The following is a 15,473-nucleotide window of genomic DNA, read 5'->3' on the forward strand; positions in this document are numbered from 1 at the left end:
GAATGCACTCCTTTTTTAATCTTTCTTTTTTAACTTGGTATAATATTTTAAAGATTTATTTGGGATATGTGTATCAGTGGTTTCTTTATTTCTATAGCCAAATAGTATTCCATTATATGGAAACTCCATAGTATATTTATCCTTTTAATGGTCATTTGAATTGTTTCCATCTTATAATTATTTTGAATAACACCAGCATAAACATAAATCTCTGTAGACATACATTTTTTATTTTCTTAGGTAAAAGTGGAAATGTGGGGGATGCATGTTGAACTTTATAAGAAACTGAGAAAGAGTTTTCTAAAGTACTTGTACCGTTTAACATTTTGGCTACCAGTGGATGGAATTACTACTTCTTCTGTGTTTTTGCTAATTCAAATGTCTAATCTTTTTACATTTTATTTTAAATTTAATTTCAAATTTTTAAATTTTAGCTATTTTAATAGGTAGTAGGATCATTTGTTGATTAAATTCACCAACGAAAAAATCTTGAATTTTCATTGTGTAGAAGAATTTTTACATATTATTTTATTAATCTTATTTAAATAGATTTATTGAGGGAGCCTCAAACTCTTTCTCATGTACTCCCTCCCTTTTAAACTTGCTACATATTCTCTACTGGCGACTCCTCATTTTGCAAGACCCCCATGCAACCCCTAAAGGCTCAGTAAAACACAAATGAAAATACAGAATGGAAAGTTTAATACACTATGGTTGATACTATTTAAAAGAAGAAGCAGTAGGGGTGCCTGGATGGTGTAGTTGGTTGAACATCCAGCTCTGGCTCAAGTCATGATCTCAGGATCCTGGTATCGAGGCCCATATCAGGCTCCGAACTCCACAGAGTCTGTTTGAGAATCTCTCTCTCCCTGTCCCTCTGCCCCTCTTGCTTATGCTCTCTCTCTCTAAAATAAATAAATAAATCTTTAAAAAAGAAAAGCAGCAGAAGCATAGCAAATCAGTGTGTAACAACTTTACCGCACACAACCATGGAAAAAATTTAATTATAAAATTCACCAATTTTAACTATATGACTTGATCATTTTTAGTAACTTTATTATCAAAATAAATGGGCAACTATCAACATAAATCAGTTTTAGAACATTTTCATTCCTCCTGATAAGGTCCTTTATATGCATTTCAAGTTAATCTCCATTCCTACCACTGCCCCAGGCAATCACATGAAGGTTTTAATCCTAAAGGAAATTTGAAAGACAAGCTTTTTCATTTGTTCCTTCTTTTTGAGTCAGTTTAATTGTTTATTAAAATGCATTTGTCCATTAAATTAACAATTATTTAATATTAATTTTTCAGTACATTTTCTTATTCTTTTCATGAGTCTAGGATCTAGAGTGATTTTTTCTTTCTTTCTTTTTTTTTTTTTAAGATTTTATTTATTTGTCAGAGAGAGAGAGAGTGAGTGTGCAAGCAGGGAGAACCACAGGCAGAGGGAGAAGCAGGCTCCCAAGGAGCCCAGTGCAGGACTAGATCCCAGGACCTGAGCTAAAGGCAGGTGCCTAACTGGCTGAGCCACCCAGGTGCTGCCCCCTGCCTGCCCCTGTTTTTGTTTTTGTTTTTTGGTTTGTTTTGTTTTGGGCTTTTTAGAGTGATCTTTTTCATTTTATATTAGTCATTTCTTTCTTTTTTCTTTTTTTTTTTTTTTTTGAAATATTTTATTTATTTATTTGACAGAGACCTAGAGAGAGAGCACAAGTAAGCAGAGTGGCAGAAAGAGGGGGAGAGAGAGAAGCAGGCCCTCTGCTGAGCAAGGGCTTGAAAACCCTGGAATCATGATCCAAGCCGAAGGCAGCCGCTTAACCAACTGAGCCATCCAGGCACCCCTCTTTTTTCTCATTTCTTAATCTGCCCACTTAGACACTGAGTTTTTCTGATCTTTACAAGGAAGGCTTGTGGCATTATTGATTTTTCTCTCTTTTTTGCCCCTTTCTATTTCATTGACTTATGCTCTTTATTCTTTATTTCTTTCTACTTACAGTGGCTTTAATTTATTTTTTAATTTATTTTATTTTTCCAGTTTCTAATGCCAAACCTGATTATTGAATTTTACATACATATTTTTTTCTCTTATAAGGATTTAAGTTATAAATCTCTCCCTAAGGGCTACTTTACTATACTCAACAAATTTTGACAGAATGTTTTCATTGTCATTTAAAAATATTTTATTTTTCATTATCATTTAAAAATAATTTACCTGGTTATTTTTGTTTGAACTGTTATTTGGAAGTGTATTGTTTGATTTTCATATATTAGGGGAATTTTTCAGATACTTTATTACTGATTTTTAAGTTAATGACATTATCAGAATGAGTTCAGCACTTTAAATGTACTGTGACTTGTCTGTGGAACAATATGTGGTCTATTTTGATTGATGCCTTGTGTTTCTTCAAGTTCCTCTCTCTTCTTATGCAGTGTGCGCCTGCTGTTACGCTCCTGCAGTGAATTTCAAATAATGTATTTTTCAGCTCTAGACATTCCATTTGGCTCATCTTATATTTTTTTCTACTTCTCTCCTCATTGTATTCATATTTTCCTCAAATTCTTGAATATACTTACACTAGCTGTTTATATTCCTTTCTATTGTTGTGTCATAAACTACCACAAATTCAGTGGCATTGAAAAGCACTCATTTATTTCACAGCTCTGTAATACAGAAGTATGGGTGAGCTCGGCTGGGTTCTTTCCTGAGGCTCCCACAAGTCTCATGTCAAAGCAGCAGTCACTGAGGCTACTCAGTTACCTGAAGGCTCTGGGGGAAGAATCTACTTCCAGGCTTATTCATGTTATTAACAGAATTCAGTTCCTTGCAACTGTAGGGCTGATGTTCCTTTCATCTTGTTGACTATCTTCCAGGGGCCAGACAGATGCTAGGGCCACTCTCAAGTATATATATGGCTTCCTCCCTTTCAGTAACAAAGAACCTCCATCATGTTGAATCCCTCTCAACACTTACAGTCTCTCTGATTTAACCTTTTACAAACAGTCAAAGCAAAGTCTCTGCCTTTAAAAGACTTATGTAATTAAGTTAGGCTCACCTGGATAATGTGACACAGAAGTTCATTTAGATGGCTATGTTCAGGGATTTTGAAAATAGAGCTATTATAAAATATAAAATACTCAGTTAATATTTACTAAAACATATCATACCTTGATAAATTGGGTTAAAGAATACACTAATAGTGTAGTAAAAGAGATACTTGGAAATTAGGAAGGAAGACATGCCCTTGGTTTACTTCAAATGAGGTGTTAAACTTGAAACTTGATGTAGGCAAGTGTTGTACTTGGCAGTTTCAAAGTTTAAGGACAGGGCTCCAACTGGTTGGGAGTAGCAGCTCAGTAAGATATAATAGAGTGCGACACAGGGAGGAAGTCCTGACAAAAATAGGGCAGCTTGTATAGGACCTTAATGTACAGTAGAGGTATTCATAGCCACATGAATACCTAGATGGCTGATTGAGAACATATATGCCCTACTTCTTGTTATAACTGTACACGTGAGTATAGGAAAGGGTAGAAGGCAGGAATTGGGCAAAAGAGTACTTACTGTCCACTGGACATACCCTGAAGATACTTCACATAGGAGGAACAATCTTAGAAACACTCTGCTGATAGGGATCAGTGTCTAAGACATAGACAGACAAGAGAGTATAGTAGTTAAAGGCATGATTAGTCAACTTAAAGATAGATGTAAACTCTGCTTTTTGTACCCATGAGTTTGGGGGCAGAATAATTAAAACACAGACCTTGGAAGTAGACTTCCTTATCCCTGGTGCTTCCTAGATTTATGTCCTTGGCAAGTCTCTTAAATTTGTACCTTAACTTCTTTATCTGAAATATAAGAGTGATGATAATACCTACCTTACATGCATTGGGGATTAAATAAATCCTCAGTTTATTATGAGGATTCAATAAACCAACATATGTATACCATTAGAACAGTACCTGGGGCATAGTAAGTGCAAGATAAGTATTAGCCATTCTAATTATTTCTTGTATAAAATTAGGATAATAATAATAGTAGCTCTTTTATAGGTTTAACATAGAGTTTAAATGAGTCACTGAATATCAGCTGCTCATTCTGTTCCTAATAGATAGTAAGTACTTAATAAAACAGACTAAACATCACACATTGGTCATGGTTGATTCAAGAAATCCAGGAGATTCAACTATTAGGTTCAAATGCACCATTGCTCATTGATAAGCAGGAATCAGGAATATAAGGGTGTGATTCTTCCAAGTAATGAAGCAAATTCTGCTACTTTAGAATTACTACTAGCTGTTGATAGGTAAAATAACACACCCTATATATCTTACGCACATGCAAAAACCTGTACTATTGCTACAGAGATGAACATAAGTTATATTTTGAAGAGAATTCTACAATCTATCAGTTATAATTTTACTTTTCATTCAACAGGTCATTTGAAATCACTATCATTTGGAGCTTGATATCATATGGTCAGTGTCTGGATTCCCATTAAGAGCTAACCCTATAATTAATAGACTCCCATGTCAGAGTTCAAAACTTTCTATAGATCATTCTCATGGGAATCTAAGAATTAGTAGCTGTTTTTCTTTTAATCATGTGCTTATCTTTGAGCAGTAATGATTTAAATTAACATCCTCAATTTTGAGATACCCAACTCAAATGAATTACTAGTCTGAGCAGAGAATGGTATATATTGGGTGACAAAATGGAATGTTCAGAAACAAAAGCAGCTTCAGAAGTGCTGGATCTAGGGTTCCAGATGATCTCATTATGGTTCTACCTTTTTCTTTACACCTTTAATCTGCTTCCCTGTGTGGATTAGTTTATTCTCATACAGACTTTGTTCATGTGATAGGAAAAATGGGAATCTCCACTTTCTATCTTCATAGATAAGAAGTCAAGAGGAATAGGCCTGCCTTCTTTCAATACTATGCATCAAATCTCAGGTCCTTTATCTGTCCTTGAATTCTTCAGCCTCATCAGGGGAAGGGAGTTATCACTTCAGTCAACCCTGCATCTGAGTTTGAGTTGGTAAGGCATTATGATTGATAGGTCCAACCCAACTTATAGAGGCTGAAAAGCGTTCTTTTCCAAAAGAATAGTTGATGGTGTTACCAAAGGAACAGCAGGAATTTCCTCCCCTATCAACATAGAGGGTATAAAAATCAGAATTTCTTAACTAGATGGGATCAGGAAGTAGATGTTGAGTGACACAAGATGTCTACTCAAATAAGTATGACAGGAAAGTATAGCAGATGAAAGAGAACATATTTTCTCTTTCTCTCTTCTCTTTCTTCTTCCATGAAATGACCTCCACTCAGTAGTGCAATGAACATGTAAGATTGTATTAAATAGATAAACAAACAAAACAATAAAAACAATAAAACAATACAAACAAAACAAAACAAAACAAAAACACAACTATGGCTGAAGATTTAGATAAAGGATGGAAGAATAGCCAGACTATCTTAGCAGCAATAGCAGGAGTAGCAGCAGGTAAGGCAGACAACTTCGTAAATTACAAATTGGATTTAAATAGAGAGGGAATTGGAAGTGGAGACATTATTTTCTGTAGAAATGTGATGGGCAGAGGAGAACAACGAAAAAAATAAAACTGAGATGATTAAGAAAACACAGTGCTGAAAAAATAAAATTAAGACTGAGCCCTTAACTTGAATTACATATTTTTAAATTAATCCTTGGGTGAGGACAGATTAAGGACTACACAAAACCAAGCCGGTGAACACACTTTATGATGTATGATCCTTGGACCTAAAACTAGATTCTCTTCCAGTTAAGTATGCTGCTAGAATGATGACTGTCCTGGCCTAGTTTTAGATTAACCAGACTTACGGATAAGATTTTTGATTCATAAAATCTCAGAAAAACACAAACCAAATACTGTGTCACCTGTTGGGTTCCAGATCCTATGCTCTGTGGCTAAAGATATAAAGATGAATTATATACTATAAGTACTGGATGTCTGTAGATTTTACAAGCTCAGCATCACTTCCCTGTTTCTCTGGTAACAGATCACTCTTCCCATTTGTTTAAAATGGTGCTAGTGTCTGGCTTCTGCCCTTCCTCAACCAGACTATGATACTGGTCCAATAATTAACACTGGACTCAGGAAGAACCAATGGAAGCCTTCTTTTATAGTTAATCAAGAGCTTTAAGGTTAGAGTATTTCAATCTTGGGCAATTTTTGTAAAACAAAATTATTCTGAAATCTACTAATTATCCTTTAAGTTCTAGAAATTGCATTTCATGACTAAGAGGGCAGCAAATTATCTGATACTGTTTCTGTTCTGCCCATTGTCAAATAAAGGCAGTGGGGAATGGCAAAACCAGTTCTGATTCATTCAACACCTGAGTGCTTCTTAGGTTCAAAACACCATTCTAAACATTGTCCAGGAGAAAAACATAAATAATACCAGCCCTTACCCTCAAGGGTCTTACAACGTGGCAAGGGAAATAAGACACGAACACAGATGACTGCAATAAAATGAAGATAGTGATTGCTGCCAGATGTTTAGGGAGAATGAGCAAAGCAAAGAGAGAACACAGAATAAGGCAACATTCAGTAGTCAGCCAAGAAATATTTATTGAGCAATCATAAGATGTGAAATGGGCATGGAGGAGTAAAATGTGGACTGGGATAATGGGGAGGAGAAAAATCAGGTGACATGACTTGTTACTCAACTTTCTAAATATGTTTTTTGTCACCAAGTTCGTAATAAATATCCTTAAATTAAAATCTGAATAAAGATATTGTTCTCTGAAATACACACTGGGGCAATGATGTTTAAACAGTAGGATAGTAGTACTTGTGTTCCCAAGTATGCCTTCCTACCTATTGCTTTCTTCTCTTGTATGTTCCCAAGTATGCCTTCCTATTGCTTTCTTATCTTGATGGTACCTCAAGATACCCATTTCAGGTCTTTCACCCTTTTTGAGCTTGTGTTTTAGAACAGGTGGATTAGAACAAGATCCTCTTGGCTTCAAACAACAGAAAGAAAATAGTATAAAACTGAAAAAAAAAATCCAGAGACAATCTTGATGGCATGCCTAGATGCAAGACTTCAGATGTTTAAATTAAGTCCCTAACTCTCTTTATCTTTCTCCTTTCCTTTTTCCTCTCTCCTATATCTCTTATTATAGAATTCAAATATCTCTCTGTTTTTGTGGAAGCTCCTGGCACAGCTGTAGGCTTGTATCCTTACAGCTTCATGGAAGAGTAGGGGTTATGATTGTGTAAGGTTGTGGCAGGGCATCCCATCTAAGATTGATCAATACTCACATTGTACACCGAAGTAGATTAGTATATTAATTACAGCACTGTTTTCTTGAAGAAGACTCTGTAATGTGTGTTCTTAGATAATAAGAATAGTATAACATTTTCCAAAGGATATGCATGAAGTGTTTTTGAAGCATTTTTTTCCCCCATAATTCACTCACAGATTGTCTTTTGGATAATGGTAACCTTGTGTCACTATCCTAGGTACCATAGCAAATGCCCAGGGATCAGTCCTTGATGGCTCTGGCTGGGCTCTATTCTCATCCTTTAACTCATCACTGTAGCCAGTCATCAGTCCTAATTTATAAGAAGTGGGTTCCATTCTCAAATCATAAGTAATGAAACATGGAGAAAAAGAAACTGGACTGGACTATCCCTAAAAGGAAGAAGAACAGAGGGTGAGCAAGGGGAAAAACAGAAAAAAGAAAAAGAAAAAAGTCCTCTATACCAGAAAATGTTTGTAACGTTCTTTGGAGATCAAAAAAATTTGTCTCCTACACATAGATGAACAGAGGGTATTGGCCTAAAAAGAGCCCTGTGGCCAAAGGGATCTGGCCTATTTTAACAAGGATTTGAGAGTTAACAGGTACCATGGAGAGCACCCAGTTCAATCTCATCATTTTACAAAGGGGGAAACTAAAACCCAGAAAGGAAAACAGAAATGCCAAGGACTTACAGGTAGTTTATGGCAGAGACAACCCACTACCTATCTTCTGACTTTGTGTTGTGTGTGTGTGTGTGTGCGCACGGGCGCACGCATGTGCGCTTGCTTTTTGTAAAAGGACAGTTTTCTTTGGTTTGTAGCAACAACAACAACAAAAGAAAGTATAGCCTTGTTTCTGGTTTTCTCTTCATTCTCAAATCTGTATAATGTAGCTTTGCTGCATTCCAACAGAAAACCTCAGCAAGAGTTTAGTTAATCATCATAAGTTCACTCACTCCTTATAGGGACAGAGACATTATCCTTCCTTTATATAAGAACTAGGGCCACCTGTTGCTTTAATAGCTCAAGTTTGGACTCTGCCTGCAGGAGGGGACACCTTTGAAAATCAGCTTCCTAACTGCACTGCATTCTGATTTGGCTACCAAATCTCCAGCCAGAAAAAGAAAGGCATCTGGATCATTGGGGAGACTTCTACCTGCCTCCTCTACTTCTTCCTCCTACTATCACCTCTTTCCTGCTGTTTCCTGCCCGCAAAAACCTGTCACCAGCCCAGAAGTATCTCTGGAAATGGGTAGGAGGGAGCCTTGCACCTGTCAGTGCCAGAGAAGAACGTGCGCTCTGCAGAGTTCTCAGTTGTTACATCTTTGGCGATGAAAGGAAGGAAAGCAGAGTCCGAGGTTTCTGCCACAGATTTGCTGGAGACCGCAGTTAGTCCATCCGTCTCAAGCTCCAGTAACCCCGAAGATCAAGGGTGCACTTACATTCCTAGCGCTTCTTGCTGTGTTTTCCTAAGAGCTAGTTCAGTGCCTCGCCCCAAGAAGTCTCAGGGTAAAGGTTAAGTCGTCAATCAGGTTGCCGTCTCTGTGTTTTTTCTTGAGAAAAACTGGCATAGACTGATCAGTAGTAGAAAGTGGGATCTCCTTGCTCCCCTTCATCACTGCGTTCTCCACCTAGCGACTTCCTCGCATTCTCCTAGATCTGACAGCTGGGGCTCCCAACCTCAGGGTTGGGAGAGTGGGTTCCTGGCATCCCCGCCCCCTCTCGGAGTTGATGACACCCGTGCCTAGAAGGTGCGTGTGGGTGCAGGCGGGCGAGCTGGAGGCTTCTACCGGGAGCTGGGAGAAGGAGTTCAGCTCTCGCCTAAGACCTGTAATCCTAGATTCCCTGGGAACCGCGAAACTCCCCAGTCCGAGGCACTCCCAGCTTAGCCGCCCACCCATTTCCCCCCCTCCTTTCCTCAGCACGCAGCCCCTCCCTGCGTGATGATGCAAACCAGTGGGGAGGGCGGGCGCTTGGAAGGGTGGGGAGAGTCGGAGAGCTAGCGAGGGAGGGAGGGAGTGGGAGGAGGAGAGGGAGCCGAACGACCATTTAAAGCGATAGCAATCCTTGCCCTCTCCCCAGTGCTGGGTTGTTGGAGAGCGCGAGCGGCAAGCCGGGGAGCGCGAGCGCGGCGCGCGGGCCGGCGAATCCAGGAGCGCACGGAGCCCCAATCTGGCAGGCGCCGCGGGACCCCGTAGCCTCTCAGGCCGCCCCTTCCCGGGCGCCCCCACCCTCCGTGCCTGCAAGAGCCTCTGGGCTTCCCCGGAGGACCTCACCCCAAGGGGCCCGGACCCCGGCAAGCCCGCCACCATCCCCTCCAGCGCCGCCGCCGCCACCACCGCAGTAGCCGGAGCAGCATGGTCCAGCTGGGGAAGCTGCTCCGCGTCCTGACTTTGATGAAGTTCCCCTGCTGCGTACTGGAGGTGCTCCTGTGCGCGCTGGCGGCGGCGGCGCGCGGTCAGGAGATGTACGCCCCGCACTCTATCCGGATCGAGGGGGACGTCACCCTCGGGGGGCTGTTCCCGGTGCATGCCAAGGGTCCTAGCGGAGTGCCCTGCGGCGACATCAAGAGGGAGAACGGGATCCACAGGCTGGAAGCGATGCTTTACGCCCTGGACCAGATCAACAGCGATCCCAACCTGCTGCCCAACGTGACGCTGGGCGCGCGGATCCTGGACACTTGTTCCAGGGACACTTACGCGCTCGAACAGTCGCTCACTTTCGTCCAGGCGCTCATCCAGAAGGACACCTCCGACGTGCGCTGCACCAACGGCGAGCCTCCGGTTTTCGTCAAGCCGGAGAAAGTAGTTGGAGTGATTGGGGCTTCGGGGAGTTCGGTCTCCATCATGGTAGCCAACATCCTGAGGCTCTTCCAGGTAGGGAGGCGCTCCCTCCGGGGCACAGCGCGCTTTAGCTCCCCGCGCACTTAATTCCAAAAGCTGGCTTGGACTCTAGGGGTGCGGGGTCAGGTCAGCCTTCGCTCATTTCCACCCTGGAGATCCTGCGAATCCCTCCCACCCCACCCGAGGAGGTACCTTCCCTGCTTGGTTCATTTCCCTTCCATCTCTCCCCTGTCCGCGCTCCACTCCATCCGGCTTGACATCCTGGATTTATGGCCCCATTTACAAGAAGCAATCTGCGAAAAACAAGGCGATGATTTAAATGGGTTTGCATTAGAGTGAAATATGGTCCAAAACAGGCTTGTAAAAGTGCCGGGCTCCTGTGAGAGCCGGTTAGGCTCATGGAATATGAAAGATGAGAAGACGCCTCGAAACTGGGCATTTCTCAACTCCCCACCTTCCTTCCCAGTCCCAAGCCGCCCAGCAAGCCGCAGCTCCCTTGGAAATTTTCGAGAAGAGCTTAGGGGGGCACATCTTAAACCGAGGGCTAGGTCTTCACCTACATGTGGATGTTAATTGCCCATGTCTCTCAGGTTGGATCTCCCGACCTATAGCCTGTCTCCGCGAGGGCATGGGGCGAAAGGCACGGGGACGCTCTCCAAATGGGGAGATGCCACCGCAGACGCGACCCCCGGGTGATTTGCTCTGGGCAGTTGTTTGCACCGTCTAAATTGCGTTTGCATTCCGGCCACTGGCAGGAGCTGGGCGGTCAGCTTTCTACTCCAGCCACTTCAGAGCCCAGAGATGAGCTCATGCTAACTGCGAAACAAAATCGCTTTCGCTGCCTCCACCCTCCGCCCATCATTTCCCACGACCTCCCTAACACAGACCCTCAGCCCCTATCCTCGGCTCCGCGGACGATTCCCGGAGCCAGGAGAGAAGGCTCCTGAGGGAGGCACTAGGGTGCGCTGAGTAAAGCCGGCGGTCCTCCTGCTCTGGGCGCCAGAGGGCAATGCCGAAAATGGGAGGAAGGCGGATCCGGGGCAGCTGAGCAGTGGGTTCTACTGCAGTGCTCTCTCTCCGCCTGCTCCTGCATTTTGTGCCCCGTGGCTCCTGTGCTGCACTGGGTATAAATGGATGGAATTCGGATTTTAAGAAATTGAGTTTCAGGATCTGTGTGATTGTGGGTTCCCTTCTTTTATCTCCGGTGTATCTCTTTATCTTTCTTCCTTCTTTTTCTCCTTTTCGCTCCTTCTCTTTCAATTTCTTTTTTTTTTCTCTCCCTCTCCCCCCACCCCAAGTTTTTTGTTCATCTCTGTCTTGAGATGATCCTTTCCTAATACACAGCCCTCTCCCTGCCTGATAGCGTCCAAACCCAATTAATCCCTTCTCCAGATGTTCTGGCTAACCCTGATGCCCTTACGCTCCCTATATCTAAAGAGTTGGGTTCCTTCCAAATGCTTTCCCTAGGGTACTGGGTTCGTGGAAGGGATTCCTTGAGAGATTTAAGCTGTCACCACATCAGCTCCTGGGAGAGTGAAGTTTGTGTGTGCACCAGGAGAGGTGCCTGCCCAAGGCTGCAGCCTGATGTGGCCCCTCTGATCTTCTGAGCATCCCTAACACTTCTTGTGTGTTCTGTCCTGGGAATCCCTAGGAATCCCTATTTGCAAACTCAGAAATGCTTTGGGGACACCCTTAATTCTGAGATGGTGCTTTTGGGAAAGAGGCGAGGCTATTGTAAGCAAAACACAGAAGCCTTTCCTTGCCTGAGCTTTTAAAGCCAGACAACTTAAGAGGGCAGTGCAGCAGGATAAAGTGAGGTCAGAGATCACCTGAGAACCACTGAGGTGACTCACAGCCTTGTGAGCCCTGAGTCCTGGGGGTTGAAGGCACATTTGGTGTCTCACATTTTAAATTATTTTGGTGCCTGTTTCTCTCTTCACTCAGAGCACAGGCAGTGCTGCAGATGGGCCTGTCTGTCTAAAAGAATGAAATGTTAAAGTCAAGAGAGGGATTGCAGACTAGGCTGAGGGACTGTGTTTGCTGAAAAAGATTCCAGGGGGAGCTGATTCTTCCTCTGGTGTGTGAACCTGAGGCTCTTGTGAGGAAAAGAAATGGTTTGCCTTATGCTTAGTTCCCCCATTCGTTCCCTGGGCTGGGAAGGAAAGGAAGCGAATGCCAATGTTAGCAGTGTGGGTTGGGACTAAAACCATTCAGAGAAAACACTGTCATTTTCCTCTAATTTGCAAATTGCAGCTATTCATGTTGGATTGAACAGCTGAGGGGAAAAGAGCCCCCAGTTTTCACCTGCATTTATGGAGAAGAGGCTGGTCGTAGGAGGAATGCTACCAACTTGTAGCTTGTGCTGTGAGCTGGGTATAACTGTTGGTGTGGGAACATGCTTAACCATTGCCCGTGTTGGAATATGTATTTATATATTCCAACAGTCTCTTCCAGTAGCCTTTTTTGCACGTGATCATAGGAGCTCCTGGCATGCAAGTCTAATCCCCAGTTTCCCAGCCTCTGTAAGCTTGCAAAATGAATAGAGAGAATAGTGGTACGCAGACCCATTGTTCAAAGGCACAATCAGTTTAGAGAGAGGAAAAGAATGGTAGGTGAATCTTTGCTGGGAATGCAGGGTTCAGCTCAATTGAGATTGTCCTATATTTTAAAACAAAACAAAAAACCAACTAACAAACAAATAAACAAACAAAACAAAAAACCCTCCTCTAAATAATAGAATTCTTAGCTCTCCGGATATTTGAGTTTTCTTTTCTTGAGCCCTGTAGCTTGCTGTGGGGACCATACCAAGCCTCTCATTTGAGATAAAAATTTATGGCGAGATAAGCTTCTGGGCTGGGGGAAGGAATACTTAGTGACTTAAAGCGGGGAGTGCTACAGATTGGGGGTGGGGATTGAGGACAGGAAAGAGTAATGAAATAGTAATAAATGTAGCAAGTGCTGTTGCTGCCAGCAAAAACTAGAATGTAGTTCTTTCCTGAGAATGAGGACCTGGGCAAGAATGAATCCTCAGATGTAAATAGTGTCTATGACTTTGAATTTTCTTTTGTCTATTGGCATAGCAGACTGAAGATATGAGTTAAGCAAGTCCTCTCTCTCTCTCTCTCTCTTCTATGCACACTGAATTGATTAGTAAGTGACATGTCAGAGGACAGGAATGATGTCTGCTGGGTCTTTCAAATCTAGGAATTTGAGGCTAATGAAATTAGTGTGTGGCCAGGGCTCTGCCAACTAGAATTAAGTCACTGCAACCACACTGCAATGCATTTTCAGCCTCAAAGAAGCATCAGGGAGGAATTTCTGGAGATTTGTTTCTGAGCCTGTACAAAATAATACCTTCCTAATGCTAAGAAAGATTAAATGTAAATTAATTTTGACTATGAGTAACATATTTAAAAAATAATCAGAGAGTAGGGATGGCTTAAAGTGAAGAGCTTATGTAATATGGTGTCCAAAGAATAAATCTCCCGACCACTCTTTTGTGGGCTATAAGTAAGATATATTATAGTGGAAAGTAATGGGCATGTTTTTATTCAAGGCTTCTCTGTTATTGACTTGAGAGCAAACACTCTGAGCGTATAAATTACTCTCACTACATCCTGACTCTGAATGAACAATATTTCATGGCCAGTGACATGGTCTAAGCTATGGACTTGGAGTTGGATGGTGTCTATTTCAGTTGCTTTGTCCCTTCAGAAGCAACTAAATGGAAAAAGTGGCCAACTTGACTCTTGTTGGGGCATATTGCAGATCTAAACCTGTAGAACTTACATCATAAATGAAATACATTTGTAAATTTCTAAATGTTCATTGAAGCTTGAATATAATCTCCAACTTTGGGGAATATTATATATATATGTATATATATATATAAATTTTTTTTCTCTAGTTTTCCTCCTTTCTTTTGCTTCCTCTCTTCTCTGTTTCTATCTTATGTAATTGAATAGAACTGGGTACCTAGGTTAGTGTGGTATTACTATAGTGGGGACTTTTTTTTTTAATAGCTCTAACCTAATTCTTCACAAAATTTCATAAATACAGGTGTCAGTGCCATTTGGAATAGGCTCTATAACAATCTCTGCCTCCACATTTACTGTGTTTCAGGAAATTTACCTAACAGATGGTGAGTAGGCAATTTTTAAAGGGACATTTTTGAAAAAAAGCAGAGAGGGAAGGGATAGAGACAGGCACATACTATATTTGAAGATACCTCTACATGTGTATTTTATGTATATGTGCCCACAACATTAAGATGTCTTTGGGGATTTTTCTCTTCAAAAATAATTGAAGTAATGGATGCCTTTGCTTCAATTTCATAAACACTGAGAGTATAACAAATTATAAATGCTCTGTTTCCTACGTCTATAGATTATGTCATGGACTTCGAAGACCATAGCTGAATTACACAAAGTACACTCCAGTCTCAGTTGTGCCATGAATTAACTCTCTTACCCTAAATAAGTCACTTAATCTTTCTAGGCCTCAATTACCTCATGTGTTTTTTTTTTTTTTTCTCTTTAAAAACAAATGTGGTTTCTAAGTTTTTCAATCTCTTTGGGTCATAGCTTGCTTGAAGAAAACCTGCTCTTATCCAAACCCCATGACATTGAATTTCCAGCTCCTACTTTGAACTTAGAGTAAGTTTGGGAAAACTTTTAAGGAATATTTTCACACGGATATCTTAGTTAATATCAGTCTAGCTGATTTCCCATATTTAAGCCTTATCCCTTGTTTTGCCAGTGTGCTCCTTCGTCACGTATATCAAGGCTGGTACTGAGGAAAATGACTTCCTGGGTCAGCTTACTGCATGGTTACAATACACCAGGTAGGGGCAAGAACTGTGGGCTTTATAGTAGCAGATATAACTTTTATTATCCAGTGTTCTCTTCCCTTTCATCTTGCAAAAACCCCAGACTTTCTTTTGCAATGATGCCAGATAGTGACTTCTTGCCTCCTCTCCGGCCCCAGGGATGAGTCCCCTGGCTGAACTCAGGCAAGGAAAGTGATGAGTTCAGGTGTAGACTTTTGACTTTAGCTAGACCTATCAAAATCCTTCCCAGGACTTTTCTGCCAGAGGAAAATGGGAAAATTGGCTCTTTTCTCAGGAATTTCTAAGCTAGGGTGATATGACTCTGGGACTCCCAGTAGCTTTCTGTAGAATAAAGTCACAAGACTTTCTGTAGAATAAAGTCACAGGGAAGTAAGCAGGGTTGAGTGACAGAGAGAAAGCCAGAGCCCTGAAGATATTCTGAAACTCTCAAATCTAGCTATATCCAAATCTAGCTGCATCCCTGAATTTCTAGCACTTGTTCTTAAAATAAATAA

At 41.5% G+C, this 15,473-nt stretch overlaps 1 protein-coding gene across 6 annotated transcripts in view; it reads left to right on the forward strand.

Annotated features, from left to right (window-relative positions):
* Nucleotides 1-9,317: 9,317 nt before the first annotated feature.
* The window catches only part of GRM7 (glutamate metabotropic receptor 7), an 888,308-nt gene continuing 882,152 nt past the window's right edge, over nucleotides 9,318-15,473 (forward strand). For all 6 annotated transcript variants that reach the window (XR_004281484.1, XR_004281485.1, XM_032325977.1 and 3 more), the window contains exon 1: nucleotides 9,318-10,163. Coding sequence is in view for 4 of the 6 variants with exons in the window: in XM_032325977.1 (XP_032181868.1) it covers nucleotides 9,645-10,163 (519 nt within the window). In the remaining 2 variants the exon portion in view is untranslated. The remainder of the gene's footprint in view (nucleotides 10,164-15,473) is intronic.

Source organism: Mustela erminea, chromosome 1 (genome assembly GCF_009829155.1).
Source record: "Mustela erminea isolate mMusErm1 chromosome 1, mMusErm1.Pri, whole genome shotgun sequence".
Classification (NCBI taxonomy): domain Eukaryota; kingdom Metazoa; phylum Chordata; class Mammalia; order Carnivora; family Mustelidae; genus Mustela; species Mustela erminea.